The sequence below is a fragment of the Caretta caretta genome, chromosome 16 (genome assembly GCF_965140235.1).
Source record: "Caretta caretta isolate rCarCar2 chromosome 16, rCarCar1.hap1, whole genome shotgun sequence".
NCBI classification, from domain to species: Eukaryota; Metazoa; Chordata; order Testudines; family Cheloniidae; genus Caretta; species Caretta caretta.
This window is the reverse complement of record NC_134221.1, coordinates 25,119,825-25,140,152: the sequence shown is the minus strand read 5'-3', so window position 1 is coordinate 25,140,152 and position 20,328 is coordinate 25,119,825. Positions and strand designations below refer to the sequence as shown.

General features: G+C 44.3%; 1 protein-coding gene across 5 annotated transcripts in view; it reads right to left on the bottom strand.

Moving 5' to 3' along the window:
- MVB12B (multivesicular body subunit 12B) overlaps positions 1–20,328 on the bottom strand; it is a 95,860-nt gene that overhangs the window by 37,834 nt on the left and 37,698 nt on the right. For all 5 annotated transcript variants that reach the window (XM_048822788.2, XM_048822789.2, XM_048822791.2 and 2 more), the window contains exon 7: positions 11,078–11,175. In XM_048822788.2, the coding sequence (XP_048678745.1) occupies positions 11,078–11,175 (98 nt within the window). The remainder of the gene's footprint in view (positions 1–11,077; positions 11,176–20,328) is intronic.

Here is a 20,328-nt window from a genome sequence, read left to right as displayed (position 1 = left end):
AAGGCACATGCCAGACCCAGAGCAGTGGTACAGAGATGGGCTGTGGGAAGTCAAATTGTTTGCAATAGATGAAGGCATGTGGGAGCAGACTAGTGTGAGGAGCAGAATAAAACCCAGCCTCCGGCAGTGACTTTATTGTGCAGAGACTCCAGACCTGTATGCCTCTAGACCTGTATGCTTTATTTCCATTCCAAATGCCTCCTGAAGAGAAAGGGGGGCAGCTATTCATCCATCTATCCACCAAGTTTTTAAGAGGCTACCCATCACGGGAGTATCTGAGCACTTTCTCTCAAAGATCACTGGATTTAAAAGAAGTTTTGAACACTTAGAGCCCGACTGATTCCTGTGCTAATGCCAAGGTTGTTCTTTCCTTCGGAGCATACGTTCCACTGATGCCTGAAGTGTTCCCAGAACCCGATAAACTGCAGCACACCTGGCAGAGGGAATTCACAGTTACCCATTGCCAGGATCTCCATTATCTAGCCAGGAAAGGAAGCTGGCATTTATTTCAGGAATCCATTTGCTTTGATGGTTCCCCAGATCATAAATACGATGAGTTTCCAATGTCTTTGCTGTCTCCGGCACTCGCAGTTATAGAGCTGTGTTGGGATTATCACTTATACCTACGTCTGATTTTATGTTCTTCCCTCCACAGCACTGAATTGAAGCTTCCAAACTTTTCCTACTGCAAACACCCAGAAGACAACGCTCAGATAACTGCAGCTCTTGCTCCAGAATCTGACTCTGGTTAGTGAGTGGGGTGTGGGCTTCCTCATGATGCCAAAGTGAGACCACCAGCCTGCCCTGGCTAAGGACAGTCAGAGAGAGATGGAGGCTGGAAGACCTGGGTTAGCTCTTCACTGGCTCCCCTCTATCCTCAGCAGAGCTGGGGGTGCAATTCACAGCAAACTGGGCAAAGTTAGCCCCTTGGTCTGTTTCTAAATTAGCTATAAGCAGACTAAGGACCTGGTTCTCCTCTACATCTGAGTGCAGAACAAGGGGCAGCTGAAGGGAGCAAGCTGCAGCTCCCAGATTCAGGCCTGCTCAGTCTTGGCGTACACTAGGGCAGCAGGTGCCTCCTCTAACTCACAGTGCTGGTGCAAAGTCCCTTATTCCTGCAGATGATCAGGCATAGCAGAGCTCAGCTCCTCCCTGCCCCTGCCGTGCCCCTTTCTGCCCTGACCCCAGGGACAAGGGTCTATGCTAACTCTACCAGTTCTCCTCCAGCACAGATTTCCCTTATAATGAGGATATTTCCCCTGTGGTATCTCTGGCTGCTTTAAGGCCACCATGTGCTGTGCAAACAGGTCTTAGTAGATTGGAGACTCCAGCCCTACAAATTTCAATGCATTTGGCACATGAAGTGACTTGGCGAATGCTTTGTGTGAACATGTGTCACCCCATGGGCTGCTGGCCCGCGGTCTGCTGAGATGGTTGTTTTGACAATTTGCTATCAGTAAGTTGCTAATTGTGCAAGGTGAGCAGTTACCTAAGTGACACAGTCAGAGTTGTTTCTGCTACGTGAATGGACGGCTTATCGATCCATAATCAATCCCAGAGAGGGCCCATGTGGAATTATGAGGATATTTTTGCAAACAAAAATGTCACAACTGTCACGGAACGCCAGGCCCTTTTCGGAACTAAGATTTATGGACATTTTTTTGCAGAATTTGCTCTGCTCTCCTTCTCAACCATGTATGATGTCTCAAGAATTCAGATGATGCCGTAACCAAAGGCGTCATAGCACCAAAGCTAGCCACGAGGGGAGTGCCAATATCTCATCTCCCAGAGCTGCCGGGACAAGCTCCCTTTTGGATTTGTCAGGCTTTTAGTGACCATCACTCGGTCTTGCCAGTTGAATCTGGTGCTAGCGAGTGTTTACTATCCTCTCAGATGTTGTATTTTAGTCAGAGAAACCATACATCCCACAAGTGATTGTGTGAGCACTACAGAAACCAGGTGTAGCATAGACTGGAACCCCCCCACCCCCGGCACTGCTCCATTTCTTGGCTCCTTCCAAATGGGTCACCTACAGGTGATGCACAGGGCAAAAAATGGCAAGTGCAGCTGCTTCCTTCCAATAGTGAATGTTACTTTACCGGGAGCTCACTAGGTCTTGGATGCTATAAAACAAGTCAGGCATGCAGAAAACAGTTCTCTGCCTAACAAAGGATTTCAGCTCTGCTAGAGCTTGTGTCATTCGTTTTCTTATAGACAACTGTAAAACAAATCTGTTGAATAATTAGCCTCTTTTCAGGGATGTGACAGATCTATTCCATCTCAACTCTGACCTACAAACCACCTGTCCTTTACATTAAGCTGGTTGAGACCTTCATCTTCAGTTAACTCTCCTCCCCACACCCTCCCGGCACCCCAAAAAATCCCCAAACAAAGAAAACAAAAAACCTGTAAGTATTCAAGAACAGAAATGGGCATTTTTAGAATACTGCAACTAAATCCAGGATTACAGCCGGAATGAAATAAAAGTGGGGTTCAGAATAAAATAAGGAAATATATTTGACTGGTACTTAGTTGCAACCCACTCCACATGCAGGTATTATGCTCTAACTGCATAAAACATTCTGAAGTGTAAGTTTTGGTCTAGGCAACAAAGAAGTGGTATCAAGATTCGTTATGAACTCCCAGCACTTCAGAACTCGGAAGGATATAGTGATAAATCAAATTACTAAAAATAGCACTCTTACCAAATACTTTTAATGCTGGCTCCAGGGATGTGGATTTCTAGACGATCTGTAACTAAATCAAACCCTTCTGCAAATGTAGAATTTAGCAATGATGTCAATTTCTTAACCCTATTTTTTCTTAAAAAAGTTTATTTCGTAATTTCTTCCCTTACTGCTACTGACAGCAGGCAATGCACTTCTGGATCCTGTGTGATGGACTAACACCACCACAGACTCCGTCCGCATGGCTGCCACAATGACATCCACCTAATCCGTTTTAAAGGACACGCACCAAAATATTTTATTTCTTTAGGGCGGACAGCTGGCAAGTGCTCTTTAGAAGTTATCTGACCAACAATGTATCAAAGTGCTCTTTACCTGTCTTCTGCTGCCTTTCCACAACCAGCAGTTCTCATATTTTATCCTTCAAGAGCAACAAACTCAGCTGTGGCCAAGGCGAATCGTCATCAGCATGTTTCAGAGTAGCAGCCGTGTTAGTCTGTATCAGCAAAAAGAGACGGAGGACTTGTGGCACCTTAGAGACTAACCCATTTATTTGAGCATAAGCTTTCGTGAGCTACAGCTCACTTCATCGGATGCATCAGCAGCATGGTACCTGAAGATTTCTTCTAAATAAAAAAATGCACAAGAGCAGGATTTCACTCACTGAAACTAGAGTTTTGGCTGAGATAAAATCAGTTGCAGTGATATCTATAAGTTTATGGCCTTCACAAATTCACTCAAAGGGACTTTGGCTACATGGTATGCACATTCTGATGGCTCCTGTGCAGGGTTTAGCTGATCGCCATATTTGGAGTCAGGAAGGAATTTTCCCCCAGGGCAGATTGGCAGAGGCCCTGGGGATTTTTCACCTTCCTCTGGAGTGTGGGGCACGGGTCACTTGCTGGAGGGCTCTCTGCACCTTGAAGTCTGTAAACCATGATTTGAGGACTTCAATAGCTCAGACATAAGTTAGCAGTTTGTTACAGGAGCTGGTGGGTGAGATTCCGTGGCCTGCGTTGTGCAGGTCAGACTAGAAGATCATAATAGTCCCTTCTGACCTTAAAGTCTACGAGAGTCCACCACATTTTGCATAATACTGTCTTTATATGGACACCATGACAGCAGGTGTTCAAACCCCAAAAGCTACAAGCACTGCTTAATAAAGATCCATCTGGTGTGTGGCACAGGATGATGTATAAACATATCTAATATATAAATTCATATATAAATATATTTCCATCTGGGTGCATGACACAGGATTTTCTACAAACTGAGCTTGTGTGAAATGTGATTCAGAAGTTGCCTACAGAGGAATTTCACATAAAATATAAATGATAATCCTACGCAGTCACTTTCACCAGAGGTGACTTTGCCATGGCTGGATTAGCAGAGAGATCTCTAGCTATGATTACACGTGTCCTGTTGAACTGCCCAAATATACCGCAAATTATTTTTCAGAAATCACAAATAACTGACAGACTATGGCTTTGCCAGGTCAGCCATTGGCTAGTGGCACAAAACACTGCCACACTCCCATGCCCACCTCTGCTCCTGAGGGGCTGAAATGGTAGGAGTTTTTAAAAAGCTGGTGCAATTTGTGCAGCGGGGTGCCAAGCTCCTAAAACAGATAGCGCTGTGTGTCCTATGCATGGCTGACTCTAACCTGCCCCACCGCAGGCCTCTCTTTGAGCAGGCAGATGTCTTCCATCTCTAAGCAGAACTTGAAGAGGGCTTTCGATGGAGTATCTTGTAATTCAAAAGGTTTATGTTTCAGTGGCACTTACACAGCAGAAAACTTATTGGAGGCAAGAACCCCAAGGGGCATCAGCATATTGGCCTGAAACACCCTGTTTATTAACTTCAGTGAGATAGCTACAGTGGTATTAAAGCACATCCAATTAGCGAGGACTGCAGGAATATTTGCACTCTTAAATCTCTTACTTTCTGAAAGGGTTAAAGCTTATTATTAGCATATAATTTACAGGTCCTTTCTCCCAGGAAAGAAATAATGCACAGTAAATGCCACATTCATTTTAATAATACATGTTACAGTCTGTGCCCAACATCTGCACAAAGGTAAAGCAGACAGATTTTTGTGACATGTCCCACTCTGCCATCCAAACACAGGCTCTTTGTTTCTTAAGTGACGGAAGGTTTAATCAAGAAAGCAGGCAATTCATCAATCGAAACAAGGCTGCTTGCACGGCCCTGACAGCACACACATGGTTTTATACAGAGAAAACCTGGCCACCTGTCAGCAGCACCTTTTACATCAGGATATACAAATACGCAGGGCGATCAATCCTTCAGCCCTGCCCATTCATTTCTTAGTTTTCTTATTATATTTTTCTTTATGCTAGATGTTGTTCTCATTCTTCGCAGGGATAGATGGTGAGACAAGGCGAGCTATGGCTGTTTGTACACTATCATAAAAATTTATATACCCTTAAAGTGACTTATTTGAGCACCATTATTATAAATAATTTTTCACCTCATTCAGGAATTTTCCCTGTAAGCTATTATCTGTGGCTGCATGAGAGGGCTCTCTCTCTCTGTCCTTGTAGCTTTGATAAGCCAAAGCAATATGCTCAGGGATGCTGAGGTCTGAAATGAAGGCAATATGTAGTCACAACAACATCTTAATTAAATTGAAGGCTATGAAAAAGGACTATGTTGTAAAATACTGAGCAGCATTGTCGATGGATCTGTCTGGAATGAGGCATTCCCTGTCCTAATGGGTGGTCATTTGAAAACGTATAATAAAACTCAATCCACTGTTTGGTGCCATGCTCCCAACAGCACAGGAGACCCTTTGCAGATCCAGTCATATATAATCCTGGCTCTAAAGATGGGTGCTCCAGTCCTGGGGTGTTACAAGGTGGGGAGAAAACATCTTGTGTGTGAAAAAGAATAAAGTGATTCCAGACAGAGGCCCTGATCCTGCACCAGAGCTCTGTGCAGGGAAACCCCGAGCAGCATTACAGATTTGGGGTCGTATTTTTCTATATACAGCAAATCTTGAAGATTAATTTATTGCTCTAACTTGCAATCAAGAATCTTTTTTTTTTCTGTCACCCAGCATTTAATTGCTGAGAGTGAAAATGTCCAAAGATCAACCAACCAACCAACTTTCAGCTCTATTTTCACCTTAATTACAGATCTGGAGTCATTTAATTATTACAGAGATAATGGCCAGGTCCAATGTTGTCATGCCAACTTACACCATCTGAGGGCAGGGCCTGGCTCTGTACGTTCAGAATATGCACTACGTGTGCTCTTTTTTACCCTCCTTGGTGTAACATACACAGATTCCCTTCCACCCTCCTTTAAAAAATAATCTATACCAATTGGCTGAAATTTTTAATATGGGTGACGGAGATAATTATACATATTATGAAATTGATTAACTGCCCATCTGCTATTTAAATGAGGACTAAATTAAAATTGCAATGGCAGGGAAGCAGATATTCAAAAATCATTAATTATTTGGAATTGCTTTTGCTTTCCTAGGATGTCAGAATTGTGCAATAAGAACAACAGCCATTTCAGTGAGCGCCAGACAGCAAGCCAGTGCCTCTCCATCAGCCGCATTAGCCACCTATCACTTCTGTACCACTGCTAATGGGAGCTTACAGAAATCAGCAGTGTCCCATGTAAGCTGGCATCTACAGGGGGCTGGAAAACAAAAGTACAGCCCAACCAATCAGGGAGCCTCCACCCTGGCTCCATCCTCCTGGAGGATTTCTCTCTAGGCAATCTGACTTTCCCACAGCAGTTCCTAGTCAACTTTCCGGAGTCGCTGCTAATGCCACACGAACTGGAACTGCCAAGGCAGCAAAGGCTCACTGTACCACACTGCGGCTCCAGGCTTTCACCTGAGTAACTGCTCATTAGGAAAGATGCAGTAAGCAAGCTTTCAGAGGTGCAAATGTCCAATTATTGGATAGCAATACAGAGACTGCAGACTGGATTAGTCCCAAGGACCATCTGGCCCAGTACATGGTCTCCCACAGTGGCCAGCACTAGACTCTGCAAAGAAAGCTTTAGTGGTTAGAGACTGGCTTAACCTGTTAAAGAAGGACATTGCATCTCCCTTCTACCACTCTGCTAGCCATTGTTATATATTTTAGGTAACAATCATGATGCAACAGGCAAAGCCACACTTGGGAGGTTCTTAGTAAATCCCTAACCCTTTATAAACTAGGCATTTTTAAATAACTGACTGCCTGGAAATGACAAATCATCAACACAAATGTGTCGCTCAGGGCTGCAAGGGACAGAAAGGTAAAATCAGTCTGGGATTATGCTAAAGGAAAACCATGACACTATGACAGAAAGCAATCAGACTTTCCTGGCTTTTAGTGGTGGTGTCTTTGCTCATTACAACTTTCTTGCAAGTGGTTTTTTTTCTTTTTTAAATCCTTCATTTACTGATAATCATCCTGAATGAAGTTTTAGGTCTGGGAATATCACAAGCTAATGACAGAACCCTGCACTGGGAGAATACAGAATGTGGCTAATTCAGAATTTCCTTGGCTCTGTGGTTCAGGGAAAAGCCTGGTTATTGTCCCTTTCAGAGGGCATTTTGGAGCTAATAGGTAGTTAGAGAGGCAGCAGATTTCACAGATGCCTATCTGCCACTGTCCCACTGACTGCTTAGCAAAGCAATATTTAGACCCACTAAATTGTTCAGATAGCTACATTTCTGCTAGTCCTAAGAGGCTTGAAAGAACAATGCAGCTACCTGTAAACAGAATTACCTTTAACCAACTGAAAAGAAACAGGGAGTCAGGCTCACATGTGTGCAGGTCGGGAATGCTACAAAGTTAGCGACTGGTGAGGACTCAGACTCCCAGTGAAAGGTGTATGATCTTCTCAAATACCGCAGCATAATGCTCTGCTCCTCAATAGAACTGGGATCCAGGGAGAGCCTGGCATACAGCAGCTACCAGCATGTGGAAACAGCACCGAAGCGGGGGGCTACATTTGCAGAACCCCCAATAAGCAGCCGGGGACACAGTATTTCCTTCTAATCCAACGCTGACCTGGCCCAATAAAACATCCAGGCTCCGTAACACCCTCCCCGACACTTTCTAGAGTAGCAGCCAGCCTTGACTTTCAGTCTATTTTGATTCCCACCCAACAGTTCTAGCCATTCTCCTTTGAAGGATTCTGCTTCGCTGCCAGTATCTACTGCGGTCTCTCCTTAGACACAAGCTCTTAAACTGCAAGAAGCAAGTACAAGACCCGCAGCATGTCACAATCAGTATCCTACCTGTGCAAATCTAGACCCCAGCAGAGTAATCAGGTGTGTACATTCATAAGTTTCCTGTTACCATAGCCCTGTAGCAAGAGACTAACGCTGTACTGTAGATAAAACTGACTGACTGCAAATTACATAGACAGAACAGGACATTTTTGAATGGCTACCACTGTGTCCGGATGCTAAACGTGCCTTTGTAATGTGAAGCACTCAGAGGGAATGGTCACAGACAGCACCTAATCAAGGCTGCCGAACAGGCAGCAATGGTCAGACGGCACACCAAGACGCCTGTCAACGCACAGGAGGTTTCACATCACTAGACCTTTTCTGTGGAAACGTTCACAGCTGCAACAGCCATTACAACAAACAGAAGCACCGCAGCTTGTATTACAATAGGCCTGGAGGAGGACTGGCAGGCAGGAAAAAAAGTTACATACTTTGATTGAAATTTGTGCAAACACTGAAGCCTATTGCTTTGCCTGGTTTTATAGGCTTGTTTTGCACTTTGCCTGTAAACATCTGGTGAAATATTCAGGGTCTGTATAAAATAGGTCATCTTTCCATGCTCGTTCTGCTGCCGGAAGCAGCAGTCCCCAGGAATTCCTACGACCAAGGGGTCTCTCCAGCAGCTTTCAGGCAGAAATATTGCTTCTCTGCCTGCGGGCGCCTGTTGGGCTCATGAGGTGTCAGTAAGTGAGAACTCATGACCTTCCCTTCCTCCCTCTAGACCGGTGTGATGTGAGCACAAGAACATGCTTTCCCTTACAGAGCCAAATCTATTAGGGCAGAAGAGTAATGAGAAAAACCAGTCCTGACATGAATTATGCCATTGTTATATTCCATACATTCAGGAATCTGAAGCTGCAGTTTTAGCAGGAGATTATCTTTTAAATAACCGTTTGATGATGGTACATGAATTAATGCCATGTTCCTGTGTTAGAAGTGTCACTCACCATTAACAGAAAGATCCTGTGGATGGCACAGGTTTGCCACCTTTTCCTCCCTTACGATGCGCAAGCACAATATACTCTATCTTACACCCACTGAATTCATGGCTGGTTTTCCTGGGGTCCCAATCAGACCTGTAAATCCACCATAATCTAGTGAGGCAGCCAATTTCCTGGCCAGATTTTGGCACAATAAATTTTAAAGCCAGATATTTTCTTCCTTTTGTGAAAGTGACACAACTAAGGGAACACTAAGGCTAATTAGCTTTTCACCAAGGCTACCACAACAGTTTTAAAGGCCTGAAATTAGTCTAGGGAAAAGCACTTGAGAAAATCATTTAAGTCTGATATTATTCTGAACCGTAGCAGTTAGTGCAGGATATGATTTTTTTTGTGTGCGCGCCCGTGTGCACACACACCCCCACCCACCCACCTTGTATGTAGATAGTTAACATAAAGAATGCCATCTTGGCACATAATACGTAACATTATTCAGAAATTTGTAGGACCACTACATTTATTATTGCTGTGGACTACAAATGGCTTCCAGACTACACTGCTCTTGGCTCCACAGTAACTGGCTCTGTGAGATTTTATATTTATAAAAACTCCCCTCACAACCTCCTAGCTGCAGCCAGGCAATTCCAGCCTTGTATCTGAGTGTCATGATGGGTTGCCAGGGCAAAGGTATAAAGGGGCTCAAAAATGAATTAGAGAAGTTCATGGAGGATAGGTCCATCAATGGCTATTAGCCAAGATGGTCAGAGATGCAACCCCATGCTCTAGGTGTCCCTAAACCTCCAACTGCCAGAAGCTGGGACTGGATGACAGGGGCTGGATCACTCAATGATTGCCTGCTCTGTTTGTTCCCTCTGAACCATCTGGCACTGGCCACTGTCAGAAGACAGGATGCCGGGCTGGATGGACCAATGGTCTGACCCAGTATGGCTGTTTTTGTGTTCTTTCTGGCCCAACCATCACCACAGAAATAAAGAATCTGTAGACAAAAGTCCTCCTGAAATGGGTTTGCATAGGTGTCAGCATGGGCCGAGCTTTAGGCCCAGTACCGACACGGGATCATGTGCAGGGACCGAAATATTCTGCGCTGGCTGGTTATTTTCATTTATACACATGCACGGTCTCGTTCCTGCTCATGGTATTTACATATGTATTTAGTTGTTCTTTCATTTACATGCATACTAGAGCTAGTATGAGGGGAAAAAAAAATCAGGAAAAATATTCATTGACTTTTTTTCCACATTGAAATTTGGAGACTTTTGACCAGCTCTAGTATGCGTAGGCCTGCCCCAGATGGCACATAGTGCCATTTTCTGAATAAAGAGTCAACGTGTGCTCATATCACATATGTGGTTCGTGCACGGGATTCTGGTGTCTCTCTCTCTTCCAGTATCCAAGACGTCTGGGGAAAGAGCATGAAAGGCCCCAGTGCTCCTGAAGAGAGTGAGATTAAGGCCACTCTGGAATTTGCAGATAATGGAGGGAAATAGGAGTATGCCCCCCCACCCGGAAAAAAAGCTAGAGAGGTTCTAAAAGTAACAACCCCCTTAAAACCAAAGAGTGTCTAGTTTTTGATTTATCCCAGAGGAGGTGAGGAAATTTATGCCGTGCCTGCACACGACACACTGAGTGTGCAGGAGTTCGGTTATTTTATTTTCACTATGTATGTGGTGGGTTTGTTTGTTTTTTGGGTGGGGGTGGGAAGAAACCGGAGCAGTGTCTATGCGGAAACCGGGCTTATCACACTGAAAGAAGTGTCCTGTAAGCATGGAAAGAAGCTGTGGGTTTTATGAGGTAAATAAGGGGAGGCAAGCTAAGGATCAGGACAAAGGGGAGAGGAAGAAAGATACGTAGAGGTGTTAGACTGACAAAAACTACCTAGAAATCCCACTCCTAGCACCCATACTCCCACCGGGCTCCACTGTTTCCAGTGAACAATGGCACTCACTGTTCCTAACAGTTGTGCCTGAACATCCTCTGGAACTAATTCGCATCCCACATGTTTTTGATGCTTGAGTGACAGAAATCTTGGAAGTCCAGTGCATGGATCCCACACCTCTTTCCTTTTTATGCAGCCAGGACTGCTCTATTTGGTTATACTTTCTGATTAAGCTGACAGAGCATAGTATAAGAGAGAGTCATCACTGCATACACTAGCTTACCTGATATGGCGTATAAATTTGAGTGCTGGTGTTCAAAGTCGAGTCGGGAGTTGTTACTTTTGCCTCGAAAGCTCGCGGGAAGCGTCAGAGATATGTGCCTGGTGAAGAGAGGGGGGAATGGAGATGACATTATTACAGAGCAGGAGAAGATGCTGCTATCACCCCATTCCTTAACCTGATGATAATTCCTGTGAGCTCAAGTGGTAAACTGCGAGCAAAAGGCAGAGTGGGCCCAAATCACAGGAAAGTGACAGAGCTGGTGACCCACCCACCCACTTGCCCCTGAGAGCAGCATGGAGCGGTATGGGGCAGGTGTCAGTTTTTCATGAGCATTCCCTTGACTTATAGAAGTGTCCCCATGATGCAGTACTAACAGTCTGCAGGCAGGCATTGAAGGAGCTAAATGTGTATCTTTCAAGCAGTCAGTGGATGTCTATTACAACTGTGGGTCTGGATTTCTCTGTAAGATAAAGCCCTGTGACCTTGCTACATCCACAAATACAATCCCTGGGCAGATGTTTTTTGAACTTGACAGCCCACTGCATCCTCCCCTCAGCAACTCAGGCTTGATTGCTCCAAACAGAACCCAAATGTACGAGGTGGTTTCCTCCTGCCCCACACTCCATACTGCCCTTGAGAGACCAACTAAACCCTGCCCCAGGAAAACGCTCCACAGAGCTGCACGTGGTCGCCAGCAACACAGTCCGCGGCTGGTAGGGGCAGCAACACGAGGCTCCCTCCCGCCCACTTAGTTAAAAACTTTAATTAAGCCTTAACTTCAGCACATGCTGTAAATAAAACAAGCCTGCAGAAATGAAGTCAGGGCCATTTCAATAGCTCAGCATTTATGAACTATTAAAAGAAAATTGCACATGCTGTAGGGAATGGTGTAGAGAGTGGGCTAGAGAATGCAGGCAAGCTTCCCAGAATCCCCGTCTGCCACAGGCTAGGAGCTGGAAGTGATGCTCAGGGAGCCCCAGTACTAGTAGGTACCAGGGCCAGAAATGCAAGTTCTGTCTTGTGGTCATTTGCAAGCAGTTGATTTTCAAAATCTGGAGTCTGGGGGTGTGATTATTCACACAAGCTGTTTGGCAACAGAGAAAAAAACCTAAACCTCCAACCTGACAGCCACTAACCAGTGAGGGTAAGTTTTTAGGTTCCATGCTCCTTGCACTCCCTGTTCAAGAAACCAGGCAGGGAATCATGGCCCCATGACATCTGCTTCATAATCCTGTGCTGGATCCTATTTACCATCCAGGCCGCCTCTATTAATGGCGAACTGACCAACTCTCCAATTTACTATACTTCAGGTGGATAGGAAGAGAAGGTCACAATTTCTCCTGCCACCTGATACGTCTAAGTGAACGCAGAAGAAAATTTTATTTTGTCCCCTAAACCAGTCTTCATACTTGATTCAATTAATGTGGTCACTAAACTAAACTAGAGAGAGAGCTTCATCCAAAGCCCTTCAGTTACAGAATCCATTTTATTAGGAGATGATATTTGCTAGCTATAGATTTATATGCTTTGATGGGAGATTCAAGCTTTTCCTTTTTAATTTAAATCTATATTTTCTACTGCTGATTCTAGGTCTGTGTGAATTTTTATTAAATGTTATCATTAATCTTCTGGACCCAGTTGCCACATGTAATGAAGATGCTTCTCTCTTCACAGCAAAGACTTAGTCTAGCATGAAGGGAAGAGGCAGCAGCTGTCCATTTCATACATTTAAAAGCTACATAAACAAGGGAAGATACCTTGCAGTGCCCATTTGCCAGAAAACAAGGTAGTGCTTTCCCCATCACAAATACCATATTTGGGGGGGGGGGGGGGGGGGGGAGGGGAAATGCATCATGTACTCTCCAGCAGAGAATGTCTGGCCTGTTTTTCAGGCCAAGGAATTTTTATTTATTAGATATTTGTTGGAAAAAAGCTACCTTTAAAAACAGGACACACTCCTACAAACCAGAGAAACAGCTTTAAAAACAACGATAATGGTTGTGACCCTCTGGGATAACATTGCTTTGAATTAATGTGTACTTCCAAACCTATTTCCAAGTAAACATTAAAACAAAGAACCAAAAAGGCCATGTGAAAACATTTTCAAATTTAGCCAACAGTTTTCTATTGAAAACTCTGACCATGTGGGGCTTTTTGCCAGTAGCAGCCCCAGCCCAGTTACACCACGTCTATGCGTTATGCACTTTCCCTTGAGTTTTTAATGAAATTTTAATGAAATTGTCCAGGAATTTACTGATGAGCCACCCAGACAATTAACAGTGAGGGACAACTGAATGTCTCTTGCTTATGTTGGGGGTCTGTTCTCTTCTTCCGCATGCATACACAGTAACCCCAATGGGAGATTCACAGGGAGAAAATAAGTCAGAACTCCAAAGGGCACATCTCTGAGCAACACAATTTAAAGGCTTACTGTAGCCTGATGAAATCCAGAGTACAGAGCGCATGGAAGTCACCAGAGATTAACAACGTCTGTCGACAGAGATGCTGGATCTTCTCCATGGGGAGATTACTCTTCAGCAAAAAAGACCTCAAAAGAAGACAGAGCCAGCCCACGCTCCAGAGTCAGGACATGCATATCTTAGCAACCAACCGGGCTAAAAATGATGGGTTTATCAGAATAATTCATAGTACCCATTGTGAAAGCAAATTATGAAGTTGTTGAGACCGTAACCTTCTACATACCTAAGAACCTTCAGATAAGAATTTAATTCAATCTTTGGGTTGGGACGTACCCAATGAACAAAGAACCTGACTATCACCACCATTTCCTGGCAATTCACACCAAGCACCAGGTTCATAAGTGCCATATGCTAAGATGGTGTATACATTCCACCAGCGTAATTAAAATGAATTGCTCTGACTCAAACAGACTCAGCCCACATACACTTGAGCATGGCAGTAGAGAAGCACATATCCAGCTCTTGGCTCGTATCTCAGCACCATCTCCAGTTTATTCTTAATCTTAAACACATCAAAGTTAAACTCTGAACCTAGAGCACTCAGCCACACCTATGATGAATAAATTATGAATATTAAAACTGAACCTACAATTTGAAACTTGCTTTTGGTGAGCATTCAAGCCCATAACTTTCTTTTCACATGTCCATGTGCAGTGATGGCACCTCAAATGTTAGTGGAGTATTCATTTAATAATACTGAATAATGGGCACTGTCAAATAGGAGGAGGTTTTCAAATAAATACAAATGTTTTTGGATTCTCTCTCCCTTCTTCACTCAGCTCTTTTGTGAACATCCATTCTTTCTGATAGCCAAATGGGATTTCATCATTTAGAATAAAACACGGTGCAGGGATTGGATTTAAGGGCCTCTCCAAGGAGGAAATTGAGTTTCCAGACCACAGGACAGGAGCTGGTGCCATTTCTAGTGCAAGATCAGAACTTTAAATTCTAATTTAAAAAAATGTGACATGGGGTGGCGGGGGGGGGGGGGGGGAGAAGGGAAACACAGTCTAATTTATTTTAAATTAATGCAAACATTTGGCCAGGATCAATATACCTACTAACTTGATTGCATAATGAATTTTCCTTATGGGTTGTGAAAGCCAAATCGTTTTGCATTGTAGAAGGAAAAAAAATAGACTGCCATCGAAAAAAGCAAGAAAATCCCAATTACAAACTCCCCAAGTTCCTAAACACGTATCGCGAAAGCATGTGCAGCTCTGTGGCATATGGCAAATCAATTACTAGTTTAAATTTTAAAACAAAAACATGGCAAATGTGTTGCAGAAATAATCAAGAACAACGGTTTGGTTTAGATTACAGTGGCCACTAGAGTTTTGAATACAATTAATCATCATTCCAGGCAATGGGAAGCCATATTGACACTTATTCCTCATTTGAATATTTAATTAGGGTGAAGTTCTTCATCAAATTATCACAGAACTGGGAGGAAAGCCTAGAAGATTTAAACAATTAGACTTTAACCCATTAGCATCTGCTCACCTGTGAGCTGAAGAATTTGCACCCCACTCCTGTGAAGGAAGAGCACGTTCAGACAGCAGAACAGGAATTGGGCATAATCCCTTTATCAGAAATACAGGAGGAAAGCTCTGTGGGCACTTAACATACTGTGGATCCTATTCGGAGACGCCAGACGGAAGGCGGTTTCTTGAACTCCATTCATGTTAATCTAGAGGGCTTGGACTTTTATTTAGATATTGAGAGTTTCTTTTGTGCACAGCCTGACTAAGGACATGGGCTCCCTTGTAATGCACAATTGGGTCTGTGCTGCTATGATTGTTAAATGCCCTTCGGCAAAGGGAGTGGGGAGCCCACTCTTGGCAGATGCCCAGGCCATGGCAAGTAGGTGCTAGCAAGAGATAAATGGATAAACACTGGGGGCAAGAGAAGGAGTTTCTTGCAGCAGTTGCCACCAGGGATGAGTCAGAAAGACCCCACCCTGGCTTCACACTCCCTTGAGGCCGGGAGCAGAGATGTCCCGGCAGGGGACCGGTGGGTGGGAGACAGATTGTGGTAATGCTGGTGCTCAGCAGTGGTGCCCGGTCTGGAGAACACAGCCACAGGCTTGCCAATGGAGCCAGTGCTGCGACTCTCGCTCAGGGCAAGGACGCAGAGCCCGCTGGACACTCTCAGGCCGGCCTATCGAACGCGACAGGAGCTCGGAACACTGCTCTCGGACACAGGTGCGGGGACAGCCACTCTCAGCACCAGCGGCTGCTGTGTAGCAAGCGTCAGACTATGCCTGCTCTCGGCTCACCCTTCCTGGCAGGGCCCGTAAGAGACACCTACACTGCAGCTGGGAGGCGTGACTCCCCACGCGGGGCAGCAGCAGCTTGGGCTAGCCACCTGAGCTTGGAGCTAGGGAGTCAGGTGGCCTTGGACCTGGGTGGCTAGCCCACGCCACTGGCCTGGCCATAGCCTGGTATGGTTAGCACGCTGGCCCGAACGGAGCTGGCGGGAGTCTGTGCCGGGAGCAGACACACCCAGGGGCTCAGCAGGGTGCAAATCATGCTTAGCCAGCAGAACCAGTGTCCCGAGGGAAGGGCCTGGGATTCCTGACCCTTCATTGCCCTTGTTCTGTCTCTCTCCCCCCTGTGTGGGGAGAGAGATCTCAGAGGCTTTCAAACCTGCTCTTTGCACCAGCGTCTCAGGGCTCCTCACTCCCACCCAGGCTCAGGTCGCAGTGTAGGGCACACAGCCAGGGCTACAGAGCCTGTACAGCCTACGTCCTCCCTCTTTGCAGAAGCCAGCTCCTCTCTGGAATTCTGAAACTTTCCTTTGTATGTTACATTAATCCATATAAGAAAATCTCTTTTAATGAGGAGTGATATAGTTACTAACTCTCTAGAGCCACAATTAGAGCAAACTAATTGAACTTGTGTTTTGACACACTTTCCCAATTCACGAGTGCTGCATGACATATTCACAACAGTGTTGCTGCACAGCCATGGCGACAGCAAAATCATTAGGCTAATAACGCTTATTTGCATTCTTATCGTGCCAGCAGCATGCCATTAAATACTGTTTCAGCCATTGCTCGTTTACTCTGAAAGTTTCCACTGAAAGATATTAACAGTAATTATTAGTACGTTAGTGGAATCTCTCCTATTAAGGAACAACAACTCACATTAACATACACGAATGCCAATTATTTTTCTTCAGCATCTCCACACCCCCCCACACACTCCCAAAAGTCGTCCCCCTCCATATTATAAAGTGACAAAATGGACTTTGGAGAGTAAGGAACGCCTACTCCATTGAGACTGGAAATCAGGCTTTCAAAACAATTCTCTTGAACACTGGCAAATGAAAGCAGATTGATTTAACATGGGCACTAAAATACACATATTCTGGAAAAACATTTTCTCAAAAAATTAAATATTGACAATTCCAGAACAATCCATGGTGGTATCAAACAACAAACAACAACAACAATTCAGTGCTGGTTTGCTTTAACCAATCTCTACTTCAGTTGCTCTTTTACTCATTAAACTCATGGAACAATTCAACAAACGGCAGCAACAAAAATGGCACGTGACAGGCGAAGTCGCCAGAGCCCGTCAAGAGAGAGGTATGTGTAATGCACATATTATGGCCAGTTTTCGGATGCGTATTTTAGAGGCACTCCAACAAACAGGCCAAGGGATGCCCAACAGTTCCAAACAACAGTTATTAATGACTGTCTGCAGAAAGGTGATGAATTGCTCCTGAAGTTAGGGAGCAAATACTTATAAAAAGTAACAAAGGATTGTGAGGGGAAATGCCAGAGAGCCAAGGAAGCTTCAGAATTCACTCCAAAGTATCACAATGGACACCAGTATAAACAGTGGTGACTTTAACTTCCAATCAGCTCAGGTGCAACGTGGTATAGAAGTCAGTCAAGACACAGAGCTCTGACTCATGCTGTTTAGTAAACCAAACCCATGTTGTGTAACACTAACGAGGAGCAGTGCTGTGCTTTGGGGTGCCGTTTGCACTTCCATCATTTATTTTATATGCACATAAGGACCTGTGATGCAAAATTTGTAGAGCCACACAGAAATACTGCCAAATAAAACTGCATCATCTTCCACATTCAATGACTGTTACCAGAAGTTCTCACCTCATTCGCAATGCAGGACACTGTCATTGTGCACTTGGCTACCAAAGCTAAAAACCCACCCACAAGATAATAGTTTCAAGCCCAGCGTATGGACAGGGAAAGAGTTACGTGTCGATGCCGCGTGGCTAGAAGTCAAAGGATTCCTTAAGCAAGTGCTCGCTTCTCAGGATAGGCATCTCAGGTTACAGTTTGAAGAAAACATGAAAGCAGATTTCCACCGTATCCAAAACCCACATCTACGATATTTATTCACAGCCCTTCACTCTTCTTGCACATGAGCATTGCAATGCTACAACACCTACCTCACAGGTGAAAGAGCTGCAGTGAGAAACAAAGACTGGAAGGTGGAGAATTATCTAGGGAACGGCTTTCATTCCAGACAATCACATAAACCCAAATATTTAAATACTTTCCAAAAACCTCACTGACCCTTTGCCTAAAACAAGCAACATATGGGCCCTGTAAGTATTTCATCTCATTCCAAACTGCCAAAATATCCTATTTCTCAAAAAATCACTGAGCGTTGGGGATGCCAGACTCAGATTTAGAGCCGCCCCTGTGCATGAGTGTGCAAAAAAGGGAGTGAATGATTCTTCCCACTGAATTGTAGATTTACCTACCACTCTCTCAGAGCTGGGCAAGGGGGAGAGGCACATGCCCAGAGTGTCGGCACAATGCACCTTTATTCAGCATGACTTCGCTTCTGCTCACACTCGTACGCTGCGTACATGGGACACTAGAGTCACGATTATTTTCCTCAAGCTAAAATAATCACTTGTAACAGGAGTAAACGGAACACAAATAGACAGTCATAACAGGGAGTGCCTGGTTTAGTGTACGAAAACCACAATCCAAAGATTTGGGCTCACTGCAGAGTGTAGCTCTTACAGCTTGCTCTATATGGAGGATTTGTTTATGATCAGAAACATTTAAAAAAGCAGAATATAACAGCTGCCAAACAGGGAGAAGAAAAAACAAATCCCACCAACCCTCTGCATTTAATTTACCCAACTTGAAAGTCTGGAGCTGGAGCCCATTCAAGTACTGTAAGTTGAGGACTGCATGAAAGCGCTTAGACCTCAGACTGTAAATACGAAGGGCTCAGGAAGTTGTTGTGTTAGTCAGATGTACAGTCTGGTGTCTCTGGAGGCTGCAATGGGAAGTGTGCGCAGCTTTCCACAGCCTTCGTCTCTAGAATTAGTAGTTTTCAACTCTATGGAAAATGAAATTGGGTTCAGGGATGGGGGCAGAAAGGAGCAAACCGCAGAAATACTCAAAAGATCAAATTATGCACCATAAGCTTCCATAGTGAAGATTTAAATACTATCAAATCAGTCATAAAATAACAAAGCCCAAATTCACAAGCCTCTCTCAGAACTAAACGCTTCTGTTTGCAAAATACACCATGAGTCTGTTTGAAGAGGAGAATATGGGCCTGATCCAAAGCCATTGATGTCAATGCAAAGATTTCCACTGACTTCAATGGGCATTGTAGGATCAGGCCCCAAATCACTAGAAACAGCAGCCTCATTCCCACAAAGCCTTTTAAACAAATACCCAACATTTACAAGGCCATTTCCCCAAGAAATCACACACAGGCACCTCCAGGAAGAGCACTGCCAGGCCTTTAAACAGTCACTAATGAGAGTCTAAAACCAATAAACTCTAGAAATGTTTTGGAGAAAAGTAAAAATGGTGAAAGTGATTGATGGAAACAGCTCCTCCCTGAACATACCCTCACGTACTTCAGGGTGAAAGAACAATTAGATCCACAGTGGCAGAGATTACATTAACCAGCGGACACCGCTGCAGTTTTAGAAACAAACTCCCAATTCCCCAAAAGGGCTTATTTAACAACTAAGCACACAGCTCCTTTGCATGAATACTACAAGTCGTATTCAATGATCCCAAATGACACCACAGTGGGAGAGTGCCTTTAGGAAGAGCGTTCTCTAAAGAAAAACAATACTGAGAAGACTGAAGCTTCTTCAGTCTGCGTAGTCCCGAATATTTCTCCTGCCACCCTCAAAACGAGCTGACTAAATCAAACTTCTCTTAACTGCAGTTAATGTCTTTCTTTCTCAGCTGCTTTGGGGGATTCTTGGGGCTAGGAACTGCTCAGACTGTTTCAACATTTCTTCCTAATCACCATCTACCACTGAAACATACTGGACTTTAACCCATTTTTGCACTTCATGTGGCAGAGCCGGAGGCAAGTCATGCAGGGTTAATTCAAGTTTCATAACAAACCTTTAACAGGAAACAATCCCTAAAATAACCGTATGCCAACCTGCCTTCCCATCCTCTGCTCATGCAAACTGTTCTCAACATATTTCTTACGCAACGGGGGGCACACATATCACGGATGTGCTTCTTTACAATGCACTTCCTACTGTGCCACCAAGTGGGGCTGTGGAAAATGCTTCCTCCTGGAAGTGTACAGTCTCTTGCGTTCTCATCTCACCAACCCTGCAGGTCTTTGTCTTCCAACAAATCCAAACTGAGCTCACCTGCTCGATGGCTTTTGGACCCATTCTCAACTTGACATATTTTTAGAATAAGTCAGTTAATAAAAGACTAAGTATGTTCCCCCGTATTGTCACAATAAATGTGATTTGAACCTTTGGCTCAAAGGATATACGAGCTCA